We start from the raw sequence: 24,285 nt of genomic DNA, 5'->3' as shown, positions 1-24,285 counted from the left end.
TCAGGTTTTCATTTGAGAATAAAGTGTGCTTGCCCCACCTAGTGGGGAAGGTGGACAATTACAGTTCAATCAAAAAAAAGGCCAAAAAGTCACGTTTGAGAGGGATAGTATTTTTGAGTTCATACAGATTTTTGATTCCTTTTTTTTTTAAATACAAGATACCTTTGTCATATAATTTGCTCCTGAAAAAAAAAACATTGATGTACTTAAAAAAAAAAAATTGACACTTCAATCAAAAAAAGACTAAAAAAAAGTCACGTTTGAGAGAGTATTTTTTAGTTTATACAGATTTTTGATTTTTTTTTTAATACAAAAAGATACATTCGTGACATAATTTGCTCCTGGAAAAACATCACATTGAATGTACTTTAAAAAAACAAAAAACATTTGAGCATATGAAAAAAATAAGTTTTGTATATTTTAACATTTCATTAAAAAAATCGCTTGGAGAGAATTCATATTTTGAAGAGTTAAAAAAATATATTACACAAAAAAAGCTGCTTTGAGAAAACTATGCTTGATATTTGAGAAGAAATAAATCATTAGTAAAAGTTGTTTTAAGAGAAAATCTTTTTTGGAAAAATATTTCATTGTTTTGTGTAATTACAAAAAATTACCAAACAAATCTATAATTTTGTAATTTGTGTACAAAAAAATAGTTCCAAAATGTATATTTTCATGTCATTATTGATAGTCAGAAGTTAACATTAAATGGTTGTATTGTTGCTAAAATGGCTCCTTTGAGTAACATAATATTAGGAAAAGGTAACAGACAGAGACCATGTGTGTGTTTAGAGCATTTCACATCTTTATTTTATTTTTTAACAATTTTGTGGCACCCAGATCTACAGTCTGAAACGAACAGAACGTGCACAAATGTTTTCTTTCCTGCAAATAATAATAATAAAAAAAAATCCTCATCAGACTTGAGCAAATCAAAGAGCAGGAAACAAGCTGACAACCTGTTCTTTGTCGCCTCAATTTATTTCTTTTTTAAGCCTTCCCACATTTTATTGTCTGCCATCACTCTCCCTCCCTCCCCCCCACCGCCGCCGCCGCCTCCTTTGGTAGTTAAAAAAAATACTTCTTCCATTTAAAACAAATTTTTTTTGTAAGTATATATCAGTTTTTACAAAAAAGCGAGGAGAACCCTCTGCTCCCCCCCCTCCCAAAAAAACTCCCATCCCCCAGAGCGAGAATATCAACATATGATCCCAAACAGAGAGGAGAGGACGACAGGAATGAATGACAAATAAACACCACATGCCTTCTTCGGTGAGTGTGAGTGATTGTGATTGTGTGTGAGAAAATTGGACAAAATCAAATGATGTGTTTTTTTTAAGTAGGGGGAGAGGAGGGGGGTGGTATAAAGACGGAATAAAACGCGTGACTACGGTACTCATGTTATATGGATATTTTATTTATGTGGAGAAAAGCCAAACTAAATCTACTTTCCACCTAAACTCTCCTCTCTCTTTTGCTGTGACATCAACACGGAAGCCAGAAAACAAATGATTAAAACCCCCCATATATAGGGTGGAAAAAAGGAGGGAGGGGGGGATTAAAATCCTACTTTTAGGGGGTTGTTGCTTGTCACTAAAAGAAAATAAATAAATGGGTGGAATGTGTGATGATGTGTAGTAATGGTGCTGTGATGATATACAGTATGACTGAAGGGGGGTGGGGGGGTGTTTTTTGTTTCTTCTTTTCTTTTTTTTGAAAGGTTGAATGGCTGCATTGTGGTTTGGCTTTTGTGACACCAAAGTGAGCTTTAGTGCAGACGCAGTGTCTCACTCATCAGTTGCTTGCCAGTCCGGTGGCCTCCGAGGAAAGCCTGGAGCAAAGAAGTCCAAAAAGCGGGAGAACATGAACACACACACACACGCACAAAGAGAAACACACACACACACACAAAGTTGGGAAAGAGTATGAGCCATGCACACGACATCAGTACACGTCAATGTTTATCACATCTTTCTACCTAAACCTGTTCCAAAATACTCTTTAGCTCATTTGTGCATGGTTTTCCAGCGTCAACATCAACTGGATGAGTGGCACATTTGTGCCGCCTAGTGGCCAAGATGACTAATGACAGTGCAAACTTTTAACTTCATCTCAAGGCCAAAGTCCACACTTTTTTTTTTTTAACTTTTATCTTTTACTACACTCAAAACTATTTCAAGAAGATAAAGGTTTGGGCGTTTTAAGAGAAATGTTGTATACTTTATAAAAAAAGACAATTTCAGCAACAAATAAATAAACTAAAAGGAAAGGATTTGTTACATTTCTAAAGAGAAAAGTGGCAATTTTACAAGCATAACTACATCTAAAAACAATAGATTTAAAAAAAAAAATCTTGGGGGGTGTCTGCATTTTTTTTCCTGGGAAAAAAACGAAAACAATTTAGCATTTTACAACAATAAAGAAGTTGAGATGAAAAGTGGGGGGAATTATGTGAATATACATATTTTTTCAAATTTTATGTCTTTAGATTTGAAGGAAAAAAATCAATATAAAAATTTGGGGAAAAACTATTTTTGATAAGGATAATTTTTTAAAATATATATTAAAAAAAGGAGGGTCAGAATCCTGAAACAGCCACGAAGGCTGACATTGTGATGCCATGTATGTATGTATGTATGTATGTATGTATGTATGTATGTATGTATGGACATGGCCCGAAGTGGGGGACAGAGGAACACTAGAAAACCCGAATGAAGACTACATAACAGTACGAGCCTGCTTTGAAATGACAAATAAACATAGCACTTTTCCATTCCCTGCAAAGCATGTCCACCATGTTTGGTTGGGATTTCACGGAGTTTACACGTTGCTACAAAGTGGTCCACTTGTCAATGGGAGAGTGCCAGACTACATCAATTACACACGACTGCTAGAAAAGTTACTGTTGAACAATAAAACAATGCTTTTTCTCTCCTCCGAGTGGCTGGATTGAGATTGATGGGGGTAAAAAAAAAAAAAGATGTTTATGGCTGACAGTAACGGCTTTACCTTGGAAACATTTACAGAGAAAGTCAGCAGAAAGACCCGGCTCCGGCGAGGAAGCGAATGATACCTAGAAAGTGGCTAGAAGTCGACGCTTTACTGCCGGGAATACCTGAGCACACGTCACTCGCATTGTGCACAAGAAGAAAAGCACTGTTGCCATGGCGACGGCTAAACATAATCATAAGAACCAGCATGACATCTGAGAGATAGATGTGCTACCTGAGCAGGGCTTATGCACAAAGAGGGAAAAGACTGGAGATCATGCAACGTCATTCAAAATATTGATAGAATAATAATCATCATCATCATACATGACACTTGACAGGCAATAGCGGAGTAAACATGGCCGCTCATGTGTGTGTGTGTTTAGTACGCGTGGCAAAGCAGGTGCAGACAACAAGTCAGTGCGGACACATTAGTAAGGGGACAGCCTTCGCCGTTTGGACTTGGAGCTCAGCTCGGGGGCGATTTTGGGCTCGGGGGCGGCGGGGTTGGTGGGCCCGCTGACAACATGGAGGGCCAGAAGTGGGATGGGCTTGAGACTGAGAAGACTGGACACACAGGCAGGAGAGCTGGGGGGCAGGGGGTCGGTGGAGGAAGAGGAAGAAGAGGAGGAGGAGGAAGGAGGAGGCGGACCAGGAGCCAACAAGGACAGAGGAATGGAGGCTGAGGGGGGCACCACACAGGAGGAGGAGGAGGAAGCAGAGGAGGTGGTAGTAGTAGTAGTAGTAGCGGTAGTAGTAGTAGCAGTAGAGGTGGAGGAAGGGCACGGGCTGCTCTGTTCGGGGTTCAAGGAGGAGGAGGAGGAGGGAGGAGGAGGTTTAGAGGACTCTACACTGTAGAAAGAGACAAGGAGAGAGGGACAACACAGTCGGGGTGGGTCACAGGGCAGCAATGAGGGGGCGGGGGGAGCAGGTTGGGCTGAGAGTGTTATTTTAGGGACGACGAAAAGCAAAAAAAACATGGCGAAGGGCCAATAAAGAGCTGAGCAGGCAGCTAGCTAACAGCTAAACAGAAATGCCTCTATGATACCAATGACAAGTCATGTTTCCACCAAGCGGTACTGTTCAGTTCACCATGGCACCGATTTCCATAGCTGCACCCGCAACGCACACGTCCTAACACTATACAAGCGACGTTTATTCAACGGTATTATGCTAAATTGACTTGCTAATGGTCTCTTCATGAGCACCAAACCTGAGAAATGTCTCTTATGTACTCCACTTTTGAGAGAAGTCTCTTAACTCGACGCCCACCAAGTCATGGAGGACAGCTTTGCAAAAATGAATACATACGATGCAGGCTTCGCTGCACATCTTAAAACCCCCATCTACAGGTCTTCCCACTGTATGTCCGTCAGCCGCAGGGAGCTGGAAGTTTCATCATTTTGTTTTTTCTTCAGCAAATAGGCTAACTTAGCATGATGTTCCTGTTGCAATGTGAGCCTAATGTTAGCACTGGAGCTCACATGGCTATGCTAGTGTTCCTGTCCCACCCCTTAATATTGCATTGTTGTATGTCATATATGGTATCTATTGCAGTGGACAAGTGCAGAGTAAACGGCGTGTATGTCAAAAGTGGATAATAGTGCTTCCTGGATACACACACACACACACACACACACGTACACACACACTGTGTGTTTCCAGTAGAGCTTACTAAAAGCCTGTGTCCAAATTCCAACATGAAGCCTATACTTTGGCTAAAATACCTCCAATACCTCCATTTCACACAGTACTGTAGATCCCCACACAGTCACGAGTCACAAGTTTACGACCTCACAATTTCAGGAAGTCACAAAATTATCCGAAAATAGTCAACATTTTACAATGAGTAATAATTCATAAATATGTGGTTAAAAAAAAGCCCACAAGTTTGTCTGTTTTTACAGGCGTCCAATTACTTGTGGCTTTGTGAGAAAAGCAGGGATCTACTGTACTTACTTAAAACATTTTACTGCATGTATGTCATCATTTGTTAATAAAACACTGAATGACTCCAACCTCTGCAATGTGACTTTCTATCCCTAATGGTAAATGGAACCATACTTGGTGGAAACAGGGTTACAACATCACTAAATGAGGCCAAATGTCAATAAAAGGAGGGCTTTTGTGTACTGACCTGGCATTGATGAGGTACTCGGCCAAACTGATGCTGGCAGGCGAACCTGTGATGGTCACCTGCCGGTCAGTTGATCCATCCACCGGATTCGCAATCTTGATCTGGGCACCAGACATTTGTCTGATCTCGTTGATCTTGGCCCCCTGGCGGCCAATGATGCAGCCGATGAGCTACAGAGAAAATAGGTGGGGTTGAAAAAACAAATCCTGAATAAACACTTAAAAAACTGATAAGTCATAAAAGCTCACATCATTTGGAATGGTCATCTCGTGAGAACCGGTTTGAGCGGAAGCATCAATCCCTAAAAGAACGAGAAAACAGCACATAAACCACAGTTTCACCACACAAGATAAAAGCAGTTGCATCCTGTGGTGCATACCGGTGAATCCCTGGTTGCCGTGTGCAATGGGGAAGGGGCTCTGCTGCATAGCCAGCTGGTGAAGCTTGGTGAGCTGTGGAGAGATAGCAGCAGAGGAAGACTGTGAGAGTGAGAGAGGAGGCAGGGAGAGAATTTGGAGGAAATGGGAAAACAAGGAGAGTGAAGGGGGGGGGGAGAAAACACAAAATCAAGTCAGTTCAAAACATCACAATACAAACACAGAACATGTTATCAGTTGTAGTTTACAGTGGGTTCAAGCCGCAACACATCATACACGTAGAACTGAATAAGGGAGCCAATGCAAAATACAACCACAATAATGAACCACTAAATTAATACTCTTTTTTTTATACGGGCTGAATTCTGATTCGGCTCTTATGAGGTAGCTGTACGATTATTGGACTGTGCTCCATCTGACTAATCTGATCACAACTACATCTGGAAGTCGTGGCAATGCACCACTACAAAAGTAATATTAGTTGGTTGTTTTAAAGTGTTCAATTTTTTTTTACAAGTGTTCAATTCAAACATGACACGACACCGAGTAGTGTGCTTTGTATGGTAAATAAAATACAATTTCAATGTTGGCAGTGCTCTCAGCAATGGTGGAGAAATAGAGAAATTAAAAGGGGGGACTGGGGTGTCACTAGTCAGAACACTACCTACAATTACATGTGGCATAACGCACACACACAAAAAATGACAGCACAACATGTACCAGCTAAGTAAATACACATCCGGAGAATACTACTATGAAGAATAGTAAACAACTCTAAACAACAAATTCAGCGACTTTTTACAGACTAATAGTCGCAACGCATGCTAGGAGCCAACATCATTCCCAAATAGGGTCGTGACAGAATATCTATCCAACTATAGCAATATTAAAACCTAATGTGCATTATCAATACCTTCAGCTGTGTATGTTTTTTTTTAGATGATTAATATTATTAGCTATAAACTTTTACAGCCATTCTCTGTCGCCTTCTGGTAACAATGTACATCACTACTACACTAAATATTTATTCTTGTTATGCTTCTACTTGTTAGAGTTGATATAGTTGAGATACATAAGATTGGTTTTCTGAATGACTTTGAGGTAGAGTTACTGTCAGACACCTAAATCAAAATCCTGTTTATAGTATACTCATGTTGCACTAAAGCATTGCTGTCCGTATTCTCTTCAAAATATGCAGCAATAATTCCATCCATTTTCTACACAGCTTACCCTCATTGGGTCACGGGTAAACTGGAGGCTATCCCTACTGAATGAAGCAAACTATACACTATGAAATTAGTTATTTGTTCATTTGGTTCACCCTATCACTGTTTTGAGATATCGTTATTGTGAGCCATGTATGGCGTATTGTGAGTATCCTGAGATTCTGAGTCCTGCTCCCAATACTTGATGCGACCAGGACTCTACCTCCAGTGGCCCCCAGGTAGAGACCTCTGTTCTACACATTGATGTCTCACTGTCCGTCATCAGGCCACAGAAAGTGAAGAGAGTACCAGTAATTGAATAAAAGGTGAGAAGCACTATTAAATTCAGAAATAACTCATTGCAAACTATGAAGTTTGCATCCCGTTTCCTCCTCCCCCAACTACAATCCGTCACGCTGTCATCAACAAGATTCTTAGATAAAAGTAAAGGTTATGTCAAATCATCATTAGTCCAGTTAATTCATCATTTACTCCACATGGTTTCCTGCATGTAAAACTGAATTGTTCTCTTTAAAAAAGATTTTTGTGTGGTAGTAATTAATTAATTAGACTTAATCAATTCCTGGAAAGTTTGTACGTTTTTGTTTTCATCTGACCTTTTGGAAATAATGAAAACTACAGTACCACTGCATTTAAAGAAAACTAGGATAAATCACACCCTGTGTTCCTGAAGGAGCTTCCAGAGGTCGTTAAAGGGAAAGGTTAATTGAGCCAAGTGGGCAAAGAAAATAAAAGTAAAAAGGTGACACAGACAGAACAAAGCAGAGCAGCAGCACCAGAGGGTTATTGGTGGACCCGTGGAGAGTCTGGACAAATCCTAACAGCATTTTATAACGATAGCCATACACTCTTAAAACTTGTGGTTATAACTCCTTTCACAGTTAATTGAAGTGCTCACACTGTACGAATCAAGTGTGTCAACACTTACATCTAGATGGTTAGGGGTTAACTAGAAATGTTCCACTTTTGTCTAAGACCGCAAAATAAGTTTGTTTAGGGGAGTCAACATTAGAATAATCGGGGCGGTATCGGGGGTGTGGCGGGAGGGTCCCGTAGAGGCAGAAACGTCACTTACATCTGGCTGTGGAATGGCGTGCTGTCCTTGTACGGTGTACGCCTGAAACAAATGAGAACACAAAACTTTCACAGGCCTTGCATCAGGCGATGTAACGATTCGAGGACAAAAGCTAATATTAATATCAACAAAAATGTAAGTCTTGTCCAAAGTCTCCACATTTTTTGGCAGTGAAGAATTTTTTTGAGAGGAGGTTAAAAGTGAAATGAAGCAAAGCCAGAAGAAAGCAGCCGTTTCAAAGAATAAAACACGGCTGAGGAAAATAGACATTGTAAAAGCTGAAGGGGAAATGTTTGCTTGAAGGTAAAAAAAAAAGGGTCAAACTTTTATGCTACTTATTCAAAACAGTAAACAGAAGGTCAACATTTCTGTACTCCCCAAAGTGAGGGACTACTGGGATTTTGCATGGGGGATACCAGTCTTAAAGTTTGGTGTCTGACAATGCAGTATTTCAAAAGGAATATACGTCACTGAAGAAACAACAATAGAGCATCTTGTGTACCTGTCCACCTGCAAAGATGACAGGGGATCCTGAAGGTTTGGGTCGGTATGGAATCGTGACACCTTTAGGGGGAGACTGTGCAGAAGACAGAGAAGGTTGCAACGTTACAACACAAACTACGAAGTAATGTCTGCAAAAATCACATGCAGTTATTGCAGTATATCCTCAAATAGTGGACACCATATTGTTTCATATGTGTATATACAGTATATGACTAAATTCAGTAAAACATCCACATTCCAGGAATTTAAATCATCTACCTTCAGAAAACAGGCTTACCTCAAGCATGACCACACAGATCTGCTTCACGCACTCGATTATAGACTGGGGTGTGCCAGCTATAGTGATGGCGCGCTCCGTGGAGTTTGGGAGCATGTCTCCTGCCACTTGAACCTGAGCACCAGTTGACTGCGACATATGAACCAAAAGGATGTGAGTCGAGAGATCGGCGTGTACAGTCCATGGGTTTCAGTTTTCTCGTGATATGTACCTCTCGGATTTCCTTAATCTTGCAGCCACCTTTGCCAATGAGGGAGCCACACTGGCTAGCGGGCACCACAATGCGCAGGGTCACCGGGGGTTTGCCAGCAGCCGTGCTGTTTGTCATCGAGCTGCTGATGTCCTGGAAAGATCCAAGGATGCCATTTATAGTCTTATTCCTCCAAATTCAAGCTACGTTCTTCCACGTGGGACCTACCTCTTCCAGTTTATCAATGATCATGGAGAACGCTCTAAAGATGGCCGTGGTTGGCCCAGCCAAAGTAATAATCCTCTCAGGACAGTTGCCTTCAGAGATGTTGATGCGTGCACCACTCTAAAATTGGAAAACCACAATCAGGAAAATCAAACATGGGTTCATACCTATCAAATAAAGTACAGTATGGAAAGGTGGTCACCTCTTCTCTCATCTTCTTTACAGATTCACCTTTCTATAAGCATACACAAGAAACATTTAGTTTCAGGAAAAACACATTTCAATCATCCTTATAACCTTATCTTAAGCCATAAAGCCATACCTTTCCAATGATGCTGCCAACTTCCTGAAATTAGAAGGATAATAAACAACCCATTAGGTTTCTTCATGTAAACCAAAATGTAATATAATTCATATAATTCTTTGACAGATAAGAATAGGGTTGGGCATTGTTTGAATGTGAACAATTCCGGTTCTGATCCTGATTCCTTGCTTGGATCCTGTTACTAATGATTCTTAATTCAAGCCTAGTCCTTCAATGAAATGTCAGAGGTTCACCGTGATTTTTTAATATGACCCATTTGGATCTGGAGGTTTTTAAGCATGTTGGTGGTTTATTTTTTGGCTTTTTAGAAAAGCACACACACATTATTACATGCCAAGTATGCAAATAAGGTGATGATCCACAATCAAAACCCACCACCACAAATAAATTGCAGTTCTGTGGGAAACACGTAAAAGTATGTATAATGGATTGTTTTGGGTTAATTGTGATAGCAAAATCTGTATTCTATTTGATATGCAATCAATTTTAGCTGGGGCTGCTTAAAAAGGATAATGTTACAAAGGAGACAAAAAATATTAAAAAATAAATATCAAAATTATGACAGCAGCTATTTTCAATGTGATTTGCTGCTTCCACTGATGCAAATGCCCCAAACGTGCAGGAAGAAGCTTGCTGTTCATCGTTTTATAGGTTATTAACTATCCAGGATGGCATAGAAAACATTGGTGCCATTCCAAAGGCTTCCAAGTACTTATAGAAGTTTTCAGTGCTCAGGGTGGAAAAGCTTTTATTGCAGAATAAATTAAGAGACATAAGGCAAAAATGGCCCTCAGTGGGGTGATGGCACTGGCAGTGCCATTGTGTTGCAGGATGTCATCGCCACATCAATACCATTACTCATCATATCACATCATCTCAGTTCCCTCGGCCCTGTGTGTCCTTCAGGAGGGGAGTGCATAAACATGAACAATGGCATACTGTACTGACACATGACCTCACCTTGCCATGCATGAGCAGTCTAATGGTAAGGGTGACATTGAGCCCTCCTTCAATCACACCGGAGTCCATAGTTATAACTGGCGGCTGTAGAGGTTTTGTGTAGAACTTCTAGTATTTGGTCACAGAGATCTGGAGGGTAAAGGGTGCAAAATATTAAAAAATGTGATGTGATGCACAAATATAAATATCCCCATTCACGATATAGAGCATTTAGTTTTGGTAATACATTGGCAAGAAAATGATTAGCTGTCGGTCACAATATGAAGTTGATCCATTACCCCAAGGTTTGGGCACTGGACAACGTGATAACCAACCACTGCGAATGCATCACAACGACCCACAAGCTTCCACATTTACATAGCTGTCATTTAAGGATTTTTATGCATTTAATTTGGCATTCACAACAGTTTCATGAGAGGGAAAATCGAACATATGGCCACACTGCTTGCCGGCTAAGCGTTTCGTCATCATTAGCAACGTGCCAACTTTAGGCTCACGTCGGCGTTAAACCTTTAACGGCGCGTTAAATACAGCCATTCAGTTAACCAAGTCATCAGACATGCTTTAAATACCTGCTAAAGTTGGCTTGGTTCGGTTTTCGGTGTTTATTTAGAAGAAAGTACAACTAGTTAGCATTTTGGGTGCTAGTGAGGAAATGAATGGAGCATGCGCGCGCTGGCTAGCAATGCTAACTCCTACCTTGTGCTACCTACGTAGTGAAATGTTGATTGTAAAGTCAAAAGCCCGCATTTCATACTATAGCCCACCGTTAAGTACACTGGGCGAATAAATGTGCGTTTAAGCCGTTGTAATAATGAGGTTTCCTGAGGTTAGCTAAGCCAATAAAGCTAATTTTAGACGGCGCACTCACTACTATAACGAGGCCTGTTAGCACACTATTAGCAATTAGCTACAAAGCGCGATTTCTTTCCGCTACTTCTGAACACAACAACGCACGCAAGAAAAACACCGACCTTTTCCCATCAAACTTACCCGGTTCGTCCGCTGGAGGGTGACCGGGGGAAGGGTTGGGGTTGTGAGGGTAGAAGGGGAGAGGTTCGGGAGGGTAGAAACCCGGGGGAAGAGTTTAGAAAGGACTCGGGGAAGAGGGAAGAGTGATGATGCGAGATCGAGCTCCACTCCTTTACACAAAGACAACAACATTGTGACCTCTGAACTTTCCCCTTTCACCCAAGCCGAGCCCACTTCCTGAGTTCGACCCGCCGGACTTAAGACTTAAAAAATAAAACACTAGAAGACCCTTTGAGAAACTTGAAATAAAGAAACCACATGTAAAAAAATAATAATTATGACGATATAAATCTATAGTTGCGATAGCTTCATGGTGGTGAAATCGGTTTAATGTCCTCCTCAATCAGGCACTTATCACAAATTAAATGTGTTCTTTGCATACAGTAATGTGTTGACTGCTGCACTTTTATGTTGATATTGACTCCCATAAATATATCAGTGACCAACTAGTGGACAGACAATGCATTGCAATTTAGGTTATATTTTTAATGAACACATTACAGCACTACAGGTTTGACTTTTCCTAGTGTTATATGGAGTATTGAACACAACATATGGAATGCAAGAAGTAAAAACAGTACAAACATGAAATATATTAGACATTTCTTATACCAAATCACCATATTGTAAATTTTTAAAAAAGAATCACAATTTGGAGTTAAGCACAATGCACACTACTTCAAAATAAATGATAATACACCTCAATGGTTGTTAATGAGTTCATGGTCCTACACCAATATTGGCATTTCTAGAATTATACAATACATAACCCAAGCAATACAATAATAATGACCTGTGTCATTCTACAAATCTTATCAAAGTATGTATTGACAAGGTGGTTTAGCAGACAGCCCCTTTACATAAATGTTGGCGTTGCAGTATATACTCTGAATTATAGCCTCAGTCGGAGTCGCTGCTACTACTGCTGCTGCTGCTGCTGCTACTGGAGGAGGACTGTGGGGACAGAAGTATATTAATACATTGTTCATATAAAAAATGTGATATTTTTCTTAAATTTTCTCATCACTAAACACAAAATGTTGTATTATAGTTAACGCTGTTGTTTTGTCCACTAAGCATAACAAGGTTTAAAGCCACGGCTTTAAACATCAGCTTGTGAGCTAACTAGTTAGCCTCCAATTTATTTACAAAATTCTAAGACAAGGTTTAAAATGGAGTGAGGAGCAGGGCTGGCTCTACAATGGGGCAATGGGGGGCATCGGGCATAAGTAGCTTGCCCCCCCCCCAAATCGAAAAGTGAAAACTCGGCCATAGGAGCATAAGATAGCTCTCCACTCATCTCTGTTGCCGTGCTGCATGTTTCCACAGGTTTCAAGACAGAGCATCTACCTGTGTGGCCTGCGTGCTAACCACTTGTCCGCCGTGCAGCCGGACTTTTCATTTTTATTTTTCAGTTTCCACATACTGAACAATTGCCACATTATTGTAGTCAGGGGTGTTGTGTGCATCAGTGACCCTCAGAGCTATAACAGCAGGAGCTGGGTCTTCAAGTGGGACACCCAAGTTGGACCGGTCTAAGGGTAGAGGCCTAACAGCCCATGTCGGGAAACAAAACACTTGTAAAAAAAAAAAATTATGCGTATATGCATAAAACCCCCTTAAACATTTCTGACTGCCCCCCCCCCCCCATATGTGCAAGCCTAGAACTGGCCCTCATGGGGAGGAAGGACAAAAAAGCCCAAAACTTACCACTTCCACAGGAAATGGGAGAACTTATTTTTACTCTATCATGTTGGACATGCCATGGCTGATTCCATGCTGTGTGGTAATCTAATGTCATATTTTAGTGGCCACACTAAATATTTTCGGACTAATAATAATATGCCACCAAGAAGCAATCATGTATTAATTTTGGGAAAAAAACGCTATCGAGCGAGGGAGCTATAATAAAACTGTGATATTGAGAGTGATGACTTTATAGTGTCCATTATAGCTCACACTGTAATCTTAATATTTATGTTAAATTAATATTTATGATAAATGTAATCTTATTGTAGCTTGTAGTTTTGGACATCCCACTCTAACATGCCTAGTTTAGTCATTTGAGTTGTGATGCTTGCTGTGCTCGTCTCACCTTGCCACCATGTTTGTGGTGCCCGTGCTTGTACATCTTATGCGCCTTCTTCAGCTTCTTCCCCTTCTTCAACTTCTTGTGGGCTTTATGTCCCACCAACCCCAAGCCCAATCCAGCCAAGCCTCCGCCAATGACTCCGCCCATGGGATTAATGCCACCGGAAGGGTAAATGCCTTTGTGGTGATTATGCCCTTTGTTATCTTTGTGGTGGAGCCCTTTTGGAGAGCGTGGGTAAGCGTTGGGGTAAACACCTGCACCCGGAGCAACTGGATATCCCCCAGCGTTAATGGGGTATGATTGGGCTCCTGGAGCTCCGTAGGGAATCACACCAGGGGGTGGGTTTGGCACCATGGTCGGGTTGAGGCCAGCTGGATACTGGACAGGTGTGTACTGTGTACGTGGGGGCTGAGGGAAGGCGCCTGCAGGTGGGACAGGAGGATATGCAGGGTTGTAGCCAGGAGGGAAGGCTGGGTTGGGTGGACCTAGCAAACAAAACATGCACATTAAGCCATCATATTGGCAAAAAAACGAACAACAAAATATGCATGCATACCTTGATTTGGCCACATGTTTACACCTCAGGCGTTATGTAAAGTCCTGGACAGACAGAAAAAAAACAATTAAGTGCAAAAAGATCTGCTGGGGATCTGTCAACAGCATTTCACACTGGTCTGTTTTTGTGACGATAAATGTGAAATATTTGCCAAATTGTTGCTGAAGCCCAAAGCAGTGTGCTCTCACCAGGAAAGGTGCATTAATGTCGGACACACTATGCTATTGTGTGTCCACAGAGCTGGAAGGAACATCACAGTTTTCAGTGAGTCGACCAGAGTTATTTTAAACAAATGTTGTCCCCCAAAAAACGTGTAATGACCAAATTTCCACTATCAATGTCAAAATTGAACTCAGACCTCCATTACCACGCTGAGTTCATACACGGTAAGTCAGGCGTCTCCAGGTAGTATCTCATGAGCTACCAGTAGCTCCTAACCACTTTTCAAGTAGCTCTTCAAAGGGTTTATTCATTTATTATCAACTCCTATACAGACAAAAATTAGAAAGTGGTCCAAAAGTCTTGGGAGTGTAACCAATCACAGCAGAGTGGGCATGCCTGGAGGTGGACCGTGGCTGGAATGAATAAACACAGATCGTTTCGGAAATCCAAGGAAATACAACTCGAATACATAGGTGCAGATTCTGGAAGATCTAGAGAGCTTTCTATGTAGGTTATTGTGTGTAGCTGCTCCATAGGGGACCACAACAAAAAGTTTAACTGTACCATTACATCTGGCATAAAAGTAATGCCGCTTTTCAGAAAAAGAAAAACATACCAACAGTAAAATATGGTGGTGGTAGTGTGATGGCCTGGCCCACTAAGCTGCTTCAGGAGCTGTAATAAATGGAACTATGAGTTCTGCTGTGTACCAAAAAATCCTAAAGGAGAAAACCAGAAAACACACCAGCAAATCCACCCCCGAATGGCTGAAGAAAAATAAAATGAAGACTTTGTAATGGCCTGGTCAAAGTCCTGCCCTGAATCCTATTGAGATGTTGTGACATGACCTCAAAAAGCGATCCAACAACAAGATGAGTGGGCCAAAATTCCCCCACAGACTCAATTTACACTTGATTGCAGTTGTTCCTGCTAGGGGTGTCCCAACCAGTTATTAGGTTTGGGGGCAATCACTTTTTCACACAGGTCCATGTAGGTTTGGATTTTTTTTCTCCCATTTAAAAACTACATTGTGTTCAATTTTGTTGTAAACGACTATTTAACTATTTAAATTCGTTTGATGACCTGAAATGTGTGATAAACATGGGGGTGGGGGGGGACACTTTTTCACACCACTCTATTTTGTATTTCTAAACAGTATTATGTTCTGTAATTATTGCTTTATTACAACACACCTGTGGCTGCCGCTTTACACACTCACAACAGACGGCTGTATAACGTTTGAGTTTGAGTAGCAATAGAGCTCGACTACAACATACATTTGTATTTTAATTGAACGCATCACGACTAAGAATGTAAATCCACAATGAGCATGAAGCTTGTTTTAGAATGGAGCGACAATTTAAAAACAGACTCGATAATAACATCAGGCGGTAATAACTTCATCAGCTGTATGGCTGGACGCGGATAATGATGAAAAAAAAATATTTTAGTATTTTACTTCCCCCCCCCCTCTGGCTCACCTTTTGGCAACTTTCGAGTTGGTAAGTTGGTCAGGAAGCGTCAGCTGAGCTCCAATGTTTGTCTTCCGCATTCAGCAGGGAAAGAACATGCGCAGGAAGCCGCGCCCTCCTTTTATCCTGCACGCACTTGACTTAACTTGCTACGTAAGGGAACAACATCAATTGTTTTTTTTCTTTTTAAACAATACGATCTATTGCGCATCTATTGTGACGTTTGCAACGCAGTCACTCACTCAACACTTCATTATACGCGTCTAATTTGATTAAATACAAAAAAGATAATTTAACAATGTCTAGTTTTGATATGTAATATGTTTATTTTTTTTTGTTGTACTTTTGTTGACATCTCCATGGAAAATGTGTTGTGTGTCATGGAAAAAGGCTTGCACATGACCATGACCTCTGAGTCATCTGAGAATGTGCACTACACCTGTATGTACACCTGTGTGTATTATGTATTATCTAATTTCAAAATGAATATTTTATTTTCCCATTTTCAGCCTGTCAGGGGTCACACACACTGAGTTAATCGCATGCATGCTCTTCCTCATGTATGACATGGCTGGGAATCATATCCATGTCCTCCCCTATGAAAGGCAGAAGTGTGTATCTTTACACAATCAGGGATAATAAACATCATAATAATAATGCAATAGTACAATACACACAGTTGTGAAAATATGTGAAGTTTAATCCTACAGACAGTGGTTCTTAAATCAGGATTTATAAAAATATGACACAATGCTGCTGCCAATCATTTACCCATTTCAGGGCCTCGCAATAATACTCCTTGAATGGTATCTTAGAGAAAATCATTTTTTGTTTTTCTTAAAAAAAACAAAAAACAACAGGCGTTACAAAGATAAAATATTAAAAATAATATTTTAGGTTGTGGTGGCCTTAAAAGTGAAGAGGCAAAATTAATGCATAATATTTTGGTGTAATTTTTGTCATTAGGGCCAATATTTAAGAACCTCTTCAGGGTTAAAAGTATGTAAAAGAATTAAAAACAAGACCTAAAACATAAAAACACACATTGAATAAAACACTGTGAATTGCCTTGTTGTTAACATTAATCTAGTCATGTCTAGTCCTGTCATACAGCCTGCAGCTTTTTTCTTTCCTGCATTTCCAGAATGACAGCACTGGCATTGGCATTGAGGTTAAAATGATTGAATGCACTAACAAAGCCAGGCTGGATCTTGACTGAAGCATCCTTGACACTTACTGTAAATATGTAAACAATAAGAAGACAAAGTGAATATCAATTGTTATACAACAACATGAGAGTGAAGAGATACTAATCTGTCCACAACACACTGCGCCGTCAGCCGAGCATCCGGGTCACAGTCCCAGCATTCCCTCAGTAGACACTGCAGTGAAGACCCCTGGGACACAATCAGTACAGTTTAAAAAGTCACTTTATATCCTGCAGTCCGTCAGCATAGTTTGCATACAGTATGCTGCTGCAGTACCTGTCTCAGCAGCCGCCAATGCTCGGGTATGGAAGGTCTTCTTTCCATGTGAGACACGTGAATGGTGAGGTTCTCCCAAGTCAACCTGGCTCCGAGCTCTTGTTGGTAAGGTAGATGTTGTGGAGGGGCGCCATCTGTAGAGGGAGACATTTTGCAGAATATACTTCAATGTAACTTTGGAAAAAAGCCATAACAATTACCATTATGAATCACTTCCTTCCCCCTACAAAAAGTGTTTATTTATTATTTAAGTCATATATTATTTACAACTGCACTACAATCTGACAGGTATAATTAGCCCTTCTAAGGAAATGAATTAGTTGTGTGCAGAGCATAAATATTTGTTCATATTGGGTGTGACTGTAATAATATCCCAATTAAAATAGTTTTAGTGTATTTTAACTAGTCGTGTGGACTTTAGCTTGATGTTAGTGCTTTTGTTTTGGTAAATCTTCATTTATTTTCTATACCACTTACCACCACAGCACCCTGGGCTGCTCGCCAGCCAATCACGGTTCACATATAGATAAACAATCGTTCACACATTCATACCTATGGACAATTTGGAATCGCCAATTAACCTAGCATGTTTTTGGAATGTGGGAGGAAACCGGAGTACCCGGAGAAACAAGCACAAGCATGCAAACTCCACAAAGAGATGTCGGAGCGGAGACTCGAACCCAGGTTTCCAAGCTGTATGGCCTGCCCGCTTACCACTGTGCGGCCCTTGGTACATCTTAATACCTACAAATGGCAACTTCCTGTAGGTCAGCCATTTTGGTGTGTGGCGGTTCTGGTTCATAGTGATGGAGACACTGTATTTGACCAGCTTTCGACATCTTGGAATACATTGTGGTGGTCTGCAAGCATGCATTTCTAATTCTGAATGATTAGCTGCGTGCTAATGTTGTGTATTTGTCATGGAATGGATTTCACCTTGAAATAAAGCCGAGCAGCGCATCCAGATCTCCCACAGCAGCAAACCCAGGGCATAGATGTCAGCATGCAAGCACCAGTTGCTGAGGAGATTAACGGAACCTTCCAGGATCTCGGGGGACATGTAGCGCAAGGTGCCGGCCTGAGCATGACTCTGAAGATGGACAGTCATCTAGCACTGGACATTTAAAACACACCTTCCCTGTATGGTGAATGAACTGTGCACGTGTCTCACCTTTGTGGTTCTTTCTGTGGTTTGGTAGTGTCCCAAACATGAGCGCAGGATGGTGGAGCAACCGAAATCACAAAGGGCGCAAGTACCATCTGCTCGTACAAGCACATTGAAGCTGCTCAGGTCTCCGTGGGCCACAGGCGGCTTGTGTCCTTCTGAAAGTAGACATTTACCAACATAAAGCGGATATAATTGGAAAAAAAGGCAGCCTATTTAAAGTATTTGTATGTCTTTAGATCAGGGGTCTCAAACATGCGGCCCGCGGGCCAAATGTGGCCCGCAGGACACTAGTTTGAGGCCCCCGCCTTGATTTGAAACTTTAATGTTAGTGCGGCCCGTAACTGTTACATTTGTTCACTTCCTGCTTTCCATAATACAGTTTGGGTTTTTTTTTTTGTTTTTTTTTTAATAATGCACCTCGTACCGAAGTACAAGGTGATAGGTGTTATGGGTTTTTTTCCACAAGCGTCTACCTCTGTACCAAATGAATCCAACACTTGCAAGTCAAAAACTTAATGTTCCATTGCAAAACAAGGTTTAAAAATATGAGATACGTAGTATCTCAGTTTCTTATCAAATGTCCATACACAAACATTGAGTTTTTCTACTCTGGTCAGAGTTTTACAAAAGCTCAGTTTTTAAGAACAAAAACCTACACATGCATGCGGCGTGGAAAATATCCGTATATGTCCCGACTTGGCCTCACTGCGTGCATCCTGGCCGATTATGCAAATTAGACAATGACATCTTCACATCTACCTCATCAAAGCATCTTCCTGCTGGAAAATGTTGAGTAAATTGACGCGACAATCCGCTGGATTCATTTCACTATTGCAGAGAGCACCATCGAACCACTTTCTATTTCACTTACCATAAAACTATAATTACTTATAATTTAAAGCTGAGGGTATGCACGAGATGCTTTACCTTGTGTATGAAGGTCCGTGTGGAGATAGCAGAGTCCCTGTGATAAAGAGTGGCACATCTTGAGCGACAACAGCCAGCTGGTGGTGTTCTTGCACAGGAAGGAGTGCAGAGAGCCCTGAAATCAAAGTGAAATGAACGTTATGCTAAAGAACGTGAATATTGAAAAGTTCAGAGAACAGTGAATGTGGCGTATAATGAGAAATATTAATAATTTTGATGACGTGGTTGTAGTGTAATAGTCTGGGGCTGAAAGAGTGCTACTGGCACTGGGGCGCCACGGTTCATTGAGGAGAAACGAGTTATTTGGTGTGGATAGTAAATTTAGAATACACTGACTACTAGTAATTATATCAAAGTTCCATTTCTATGGTATTGTTACACAACACAATATGTTTTTAAAAATAACATATTTTAAATGTATTGGGTCTCGAACTGTGCATGTTAAAGGATGACTAACATATATAGGCACTCACATATTCTGCATACTGCAGGACAATGAGCCAGCTGCCATCATGTGATCTTCTCCCAGAGCCCAGGAAGCGGATGATACTGGCATGCTTCATCAGCGGAAGCCCGTAGACCTCCTCCTCGGCGGTGAACACATGCTCCATGGCGGCGGGGATAAGTTTCACAGCCACCACAGATCCTCCGAGTGTGCCCCGCCACACCGTGGCAAAATGCCCGCTGGCCACCATCTGCAAGAGATACACTGCATGTGCAAAGTGCTGCTTTGTGAGATTTAAGTTTTAAATATACCTGATGTAGTTGTATATGAGTGACATCAATCTGTGAGGTGTGGGTTATCTGGCAGGAACACGCTGGTGAGATATGAAGGGAAGCCTGGGAAGTCTGCCCTAAAATAGATCACACAAGGGTGTTTATTTACTTCACTGTTGAGAGAGTACTAGGCATCTAATAGAAAGTATGGCCTTTTACATTCCTGACTGCTGGTTGATTGTTTTCATTCATTCATTCATTTTCTACCTCTTATCCTCACAAGGGTTGCGGGGTGCTGGAGCCTATCCCAGCTGTCTTCGGGCCACAGGCGTGGTACTCCCTGGACTGGTTGCCAGCCAATCACAGGACACATATAGACGAACAACCATTCACACTCACATTCATACCTATGGACAATTTGGAGTCGCCAATTAACACTACTATTGAGTAAAAATGGAGTGCAGTACTTGGCTGCAACCAACAAGGGTGCTGTTGAGTCCATCTTAAAATTAGTTCACATGATATCAATGCAATGGCACAACTCTTTACTCAGCTCAATACGAGAGTGACCCAAATGTGAGAAAAAGTTTTAAAAAATTTAATTGAATCCTATATTTGTGTTCTGGGGGTGTTGCCAATGACTTCTCCTCAAGTGAGTCAGAGCTTCTCTTACCATCACTCACACCTCAAAGCTTTGTCTCAAAGATTGTTACTTAGCATTTGACAGGAGTGCAGGAGTTATGATTTCAGCTTTGAGGTAGTGGGGAGTGAAGTGAAGCAGAGTCAGCAGCTAAGAAATATTCTCAAAAATAATAATACATTAAGTATATAAATGAAATAAATTACTAATATTTAAAATTATTAAATTATTTATAAATGGAATATTTTGATTATGTTACAGCATAGAAAACCTGTTTGCGACCTACATATGAAATGTCACCTTTACACCCCCATTACCCAATATTGTAAACATAAGAGTATAAAAAGAGATTTAAGACAAAAATATAACTTCTTGTCTCTCGATATCAATGTTCTCTCGAGGAGAGCTGATTGGCAGGCGAACAGGAAGTGACATCAGGGGTTCATAGTTGAGTTTTCGCTTGGCAGCCCCTGGTTTTAGTAGATATTATTGTGCCTGTTGATCATTCAAATCTGCAATAAAAACCTATTCTGGTTGTCTGGTGCTTGTGTGTCTCACCAAAAATTACAGTAACATGACCAGTGTAGAACACTACATATATCATTCACTTGAAATGCGTCTTCTGAATGCCTTATATTTGTATTTTATTTCATTCAGCCATTTTCTACGCTTGAAAAAGCTTCATTTAGGCAAGAAATACATAACATTTGATTCTATATGCATATGTTTTGACTAATAATGGGTCGTATTCAACCATGTTACGCCATGAAATTGTAACTGCAAAATGCACAGTATTGTCACACACACAGAAACACACACGAGGAAGCCTTTGTTGCTTTACTTGAAATTAAAAGGTTATGATTCATCTCCGACCATAAAGAATAGCAGAAAGGAGACAGCATTGTTCATGAAGGAGCCTTACAGATGTAGGAGAGGAGTCTTACAGCAGAGATAATGACCAAGGTCAGTGCAGCAGAAAGAATGAAACAGTTGCAAGGCCAAACAAAAGCAAGATGAAGAGGAAATACTGTGCGACTCCTTTCCTAATTCACAATGTGAAAAACACTGATGGTAGATTCTAAAGGAAATGATATTCACGCTAAATCCAGGAAAGATTAGCACTGATCTAAATAGGACACACAAATACCCACTTGAAGAAATGTTACTCTTCTTTTGTGAGAGATGTATCCACTGAAGAGCAACAATCACAAGGCAAAGGAGAACCACACTCAGGACAACGGTTATTATCCATGTTTCATCTAAAAAAGAAAATAAATAATGTTATGATCTCATATAATGTTATTATGCGGTCCCCGGCTCGTCATTTTTAATTTACATTCTAAAAACACAAACGAGAAAATGACAAAAATCAACATCAAAAATGGAAAAAAGAACAAAAAGGCAGACGGCCTGCTCCCCCACTGCTTGACACGGAGGCTCTCCTCCGATTTCGGATCAACACTTGCAATAAAAAGTGACTGTTGTGATAAAATTCATCTCTGCGTCTGTTTCTACATCACCATTTAAAAGATGAAATTACCAGAAAGCCAATCCAGTCAACAATTTCAACTTCTCTTCTCTCTTTAATTGCCACTGTTCACTTGTGACCCAATCCAGTTTTAAGCCCTAAATATGCCTCACACACACTAATGTATGGGAATTCACCACTTACACTGCAGTGTGTCTTCTATTTGATGGATTGACTAAGCTGTGGCAGCTCCATACAATGGAACCTTGGTTAGCGTGTTTTTGGTTAACATAAAAAATTTGCGGAGAATCCCAAAGTTGAGATGCAGGCTGTTTTGTGATGAAATAACCTCTTTGCATGCCTACAGATGCTGGTTTCTGCGTGTTAACTTTGATTTTTCATGTACTGCATGTTTTAAAGTCATAAAAGGTAAAAACAGTCATACCCACAGAGCCAGTGGGTCTTGTGGTCTGTGGCTCTTGTCCCACTCCAGTCCAGTTGATATTGCTGTTGCACAGGTCTGTGTTGCACACACACTTCACCAGATTCTCTCGATGAGCTTGCGGCTTGCAGGTTGCATGCGGGCAAGACTTTTCAACCTTATTGCAAGCTGTAATACAAGATTGGGAAGCAAACTGAGTTTTGATTGACATGCGAGAGGGATATCACATCTTACCCAGAACATCAACCTCTGCCTGGCCATGAACGATGAGGAAATAGCCCACGCAGCAGTGCGTACGCTTGCAAATCTGCACCGAACCACTGATGTTTCCCTCCTGTAGATATTTGCTGTTGTTGGGTGTGATCTGGAAAGCGCATTGCCGCTTCTGGCTGGAGACGTATAGGAACATGCATTCTGGGAAGAGAGACGTCATTGATTATTGTTTAAAACTGTGTTAAAACTAGGAAATCAATTAAAATCAATTTAATTACTGCTACAATTACTACATACACACCATGGCACTTGTCTGAGTTGATTATACTCATCAAGAAAAGGGTTTATTGCCAGGTATGATCAAACATACTAGGAATTTGTTTTGGTGAAGTAGGTGCAGACACATCTATTAAAAAAAGAATGAAAAATACAAAATATACAGAATAAACAGTATAAATATATGTACACAGTGTGTATTTTGTTTGTTATTCCGGAAGTGCAGTCTGATTGTTTTTCCTAAGAGTCCAAACTGGGTGTTAATGTAACGCATATAGTCAAAGTGTCAAAGGGGGGGTTCCGGGCCTTGTTGATGAGGCTGACAGCAGACGATAAGAAACTAGCATGTACTAGCATGTAAACAGGAGCTCAAAACATTCATGAGCATGATACTTCCGGTTCCCAGTTAAATAATATTTTGTGCTTTGGCTCAGGAAGTTGAGCGGGTCGTCCATCCCAGTCAGTGCTGTTGTGTCCTTGGGCAAGACATGTCACTCGCCTCAATGAATGTTTAGCGATGGGTGGAGAGGCCAAAATGGCAGCCATATTTCTGTCAGTCCACCCCAGTGCAGTTGTGGCTACAAATCTAGATTACCACTACTAGTGTGTGACTCCGGAGCGAATGATTAATAGCTTCTCAGTGTATAGCACTGGGGAAGGTGCTATATGTATAATTCCAATCCATTCTTCTTATTATTATTATTGGAAAATGAAGTTATGTTTAATTGAATGACCACAAAGGAGGGAAATATAGTGTTATTCAAATTGTTGGTTTCAACAGAGGAACATGCATAGGAAAAGGACAGAGTTTGTTGGTGGTGGGGAGGTTCCTAAATATAAACAGCATATATACCGTGTGATATATAAAGCATTAAATATAAGGGAAATAAAGGTGCTTTAATAGAAAAGTTTTCTCACCCAGCGCTAGGAGTAGGCCCCACCGTTGCAAGATCATGGTTGGTCACTATGATCTCAGCCTCCGGAGCAGGACTCTGAGGTTTTTTTGTCATGGGAATGTAGAGGGAGTTTCCCACCAGCATCACTCCCACAAGCACACACCTGCAGAACCCCCCACACACACCGAATAATAGGCTGTGGGAATATTCTTGGCCGCACATTAGCTATACCAATACAATACAATACAATCAAACAAAGCCATTTTCAAAATAATAAAGATCGATATTAACATTTCCATAGTCGGTAGTTGTGCTTACATTGGCGGCGTATGAATCAAACATTTCAATAAATCCACGTTACCTGTTGGAAAAGTTGAAAGTTTCAACATATTAATGTCTCTCAAACTTGCAGGTTTTTATCATCAGCTCTCTCCACGCGGGTGGAGAGTAT

At 40.7% G+C, this 24,285-nt stretch overlaps 3 protein-coding genes across 6 annotated transcripts; all 3 read right to left on the bottom strand.

Moving 5' to 3' along the window:
• Positions 1-1,399: 1,399 nt before the first annotated feature.
• Positions 1,400-11,472, bottom strand: LOC131106122 (poly(rC)-binding protein 2). Of its 4 annotated transcripts, none has more exons than XM_058054913.2 (13): positions 11,283-11,470; positions 10,290-10,418; positions 9,327-9,350; positions 9,207-9,239; positions 9,008-9,124; positions 8,801-8,932; positions 8,590-8,718; positions 8,311-8,385; positions 7,809-7,850; positions 5,510-5,609; positions 5,379-5,431; positions 5,131-5,300; positions 1,400-1,834 (listed from the first exon to the last, which is right to left on the bottom strand). In XM_058054913.2, exons 2-13 carry the CDS (start codon positions 10,356-10,358, stop codon positions 1,798-1,800), a joined length of 981 nt encoding a protein of 326 aa, XP_057910896.1. In that variant the 5' UTR covers positions 10,359-10,418; positions 11,283-11,470; the 3' UTR covers positions 1,400-1,797. The 4 variants fall into 4 exon arrangements, with proteins under 4 accessions (XP_057910896.1, XP_057910897.1, XP_057910895.2 ...); XM_058054914.2 differs by having other exon boundaries at positions 5,510-5,582; XM_058054912.2 differs by having other exon boundaries at positions 5,379-5,582; positions 11,283-11,472.
• Positions 11,473-11,786: 314 nt separating this feature from the next.
• prr13 (proline rich 13) lies at positions 11,787-15,737 on the bottom strand. The gene is made up of 4 exons (XM_058054916.2): positions 15,613-15,737; positions 13,970-14,013; positions 13,417-13,898; positions 11,787-12,275 (listed from the first exon to the last, which is right to left on the bottom strand). Exons 2-4 carry the CDS (start codon positions 13,983-13,985, stop codon positions 12,222-12,224), a joined length of 552 nt encoding a protein of 183 aa, XP_057910899.2. The 5' UTR covers positions 13,986-14,013; positions 15,613-15,737; the 3' UTR covers positions 11,787-12,221.
• A 1,031-nt stretch (positions 15,738-16,768) lies between these two features.
• On the bottom strand, positions 16,769-24,221 carry LOC131106121 (anti-Muellerian hormone type-2 receptor-like). The gene is made up of 12 exons (XM_078798715.1): positions 24,153-24,221; positions 23,916-23,997; positions 22,684-22,863; positions 22,453-22,617; positions 21,706-21,798; positions 19,939-20,036; positions 19,656-19,877; positions 19,183-19,297; positions 18,250-18,410; positions 18,024-18,177; positions 17,088-17,221; positions 16,769-17,000 (listed from the first exon to the last, which is right to left on the bottom strand). The coding sequence occupies exons 1-12, from the start codon at positions 24,174-24,176 to the stop codon at positions 16,884-16,886; spliced, it is 1,545 nt and encodes a 514-aa protein (XP_078654841.1). The 5' UTR covers positions 24,177-24,221; the 3' UTR covers positions 16,769-16,883.
• Positions 24,222-24,285: the final 64 nt, after the last annotated feature.

This window comes from Doryrhamphus excisus, linkage group LG18, assembly GCF_037039965.1.
Source record: "Doryrhamphus excisus strain RoL-2023G ecotype Guam linkage group LG18, RoL_Dexc_Guam_v1.1, whole genome shotgun sequence".
NCBI classification, from domain to species: Eukaryota; Metazoa; Chordata; class Actinopteri; order Syngnathiformes; family Syngnathidae; genus Doryrhamphus; species Doryrhamphus excisus.
Note: the sequence above shows the minus strand (reverse complement) of the source record. Positions and strands in the feature narration are given on the sequence as shown.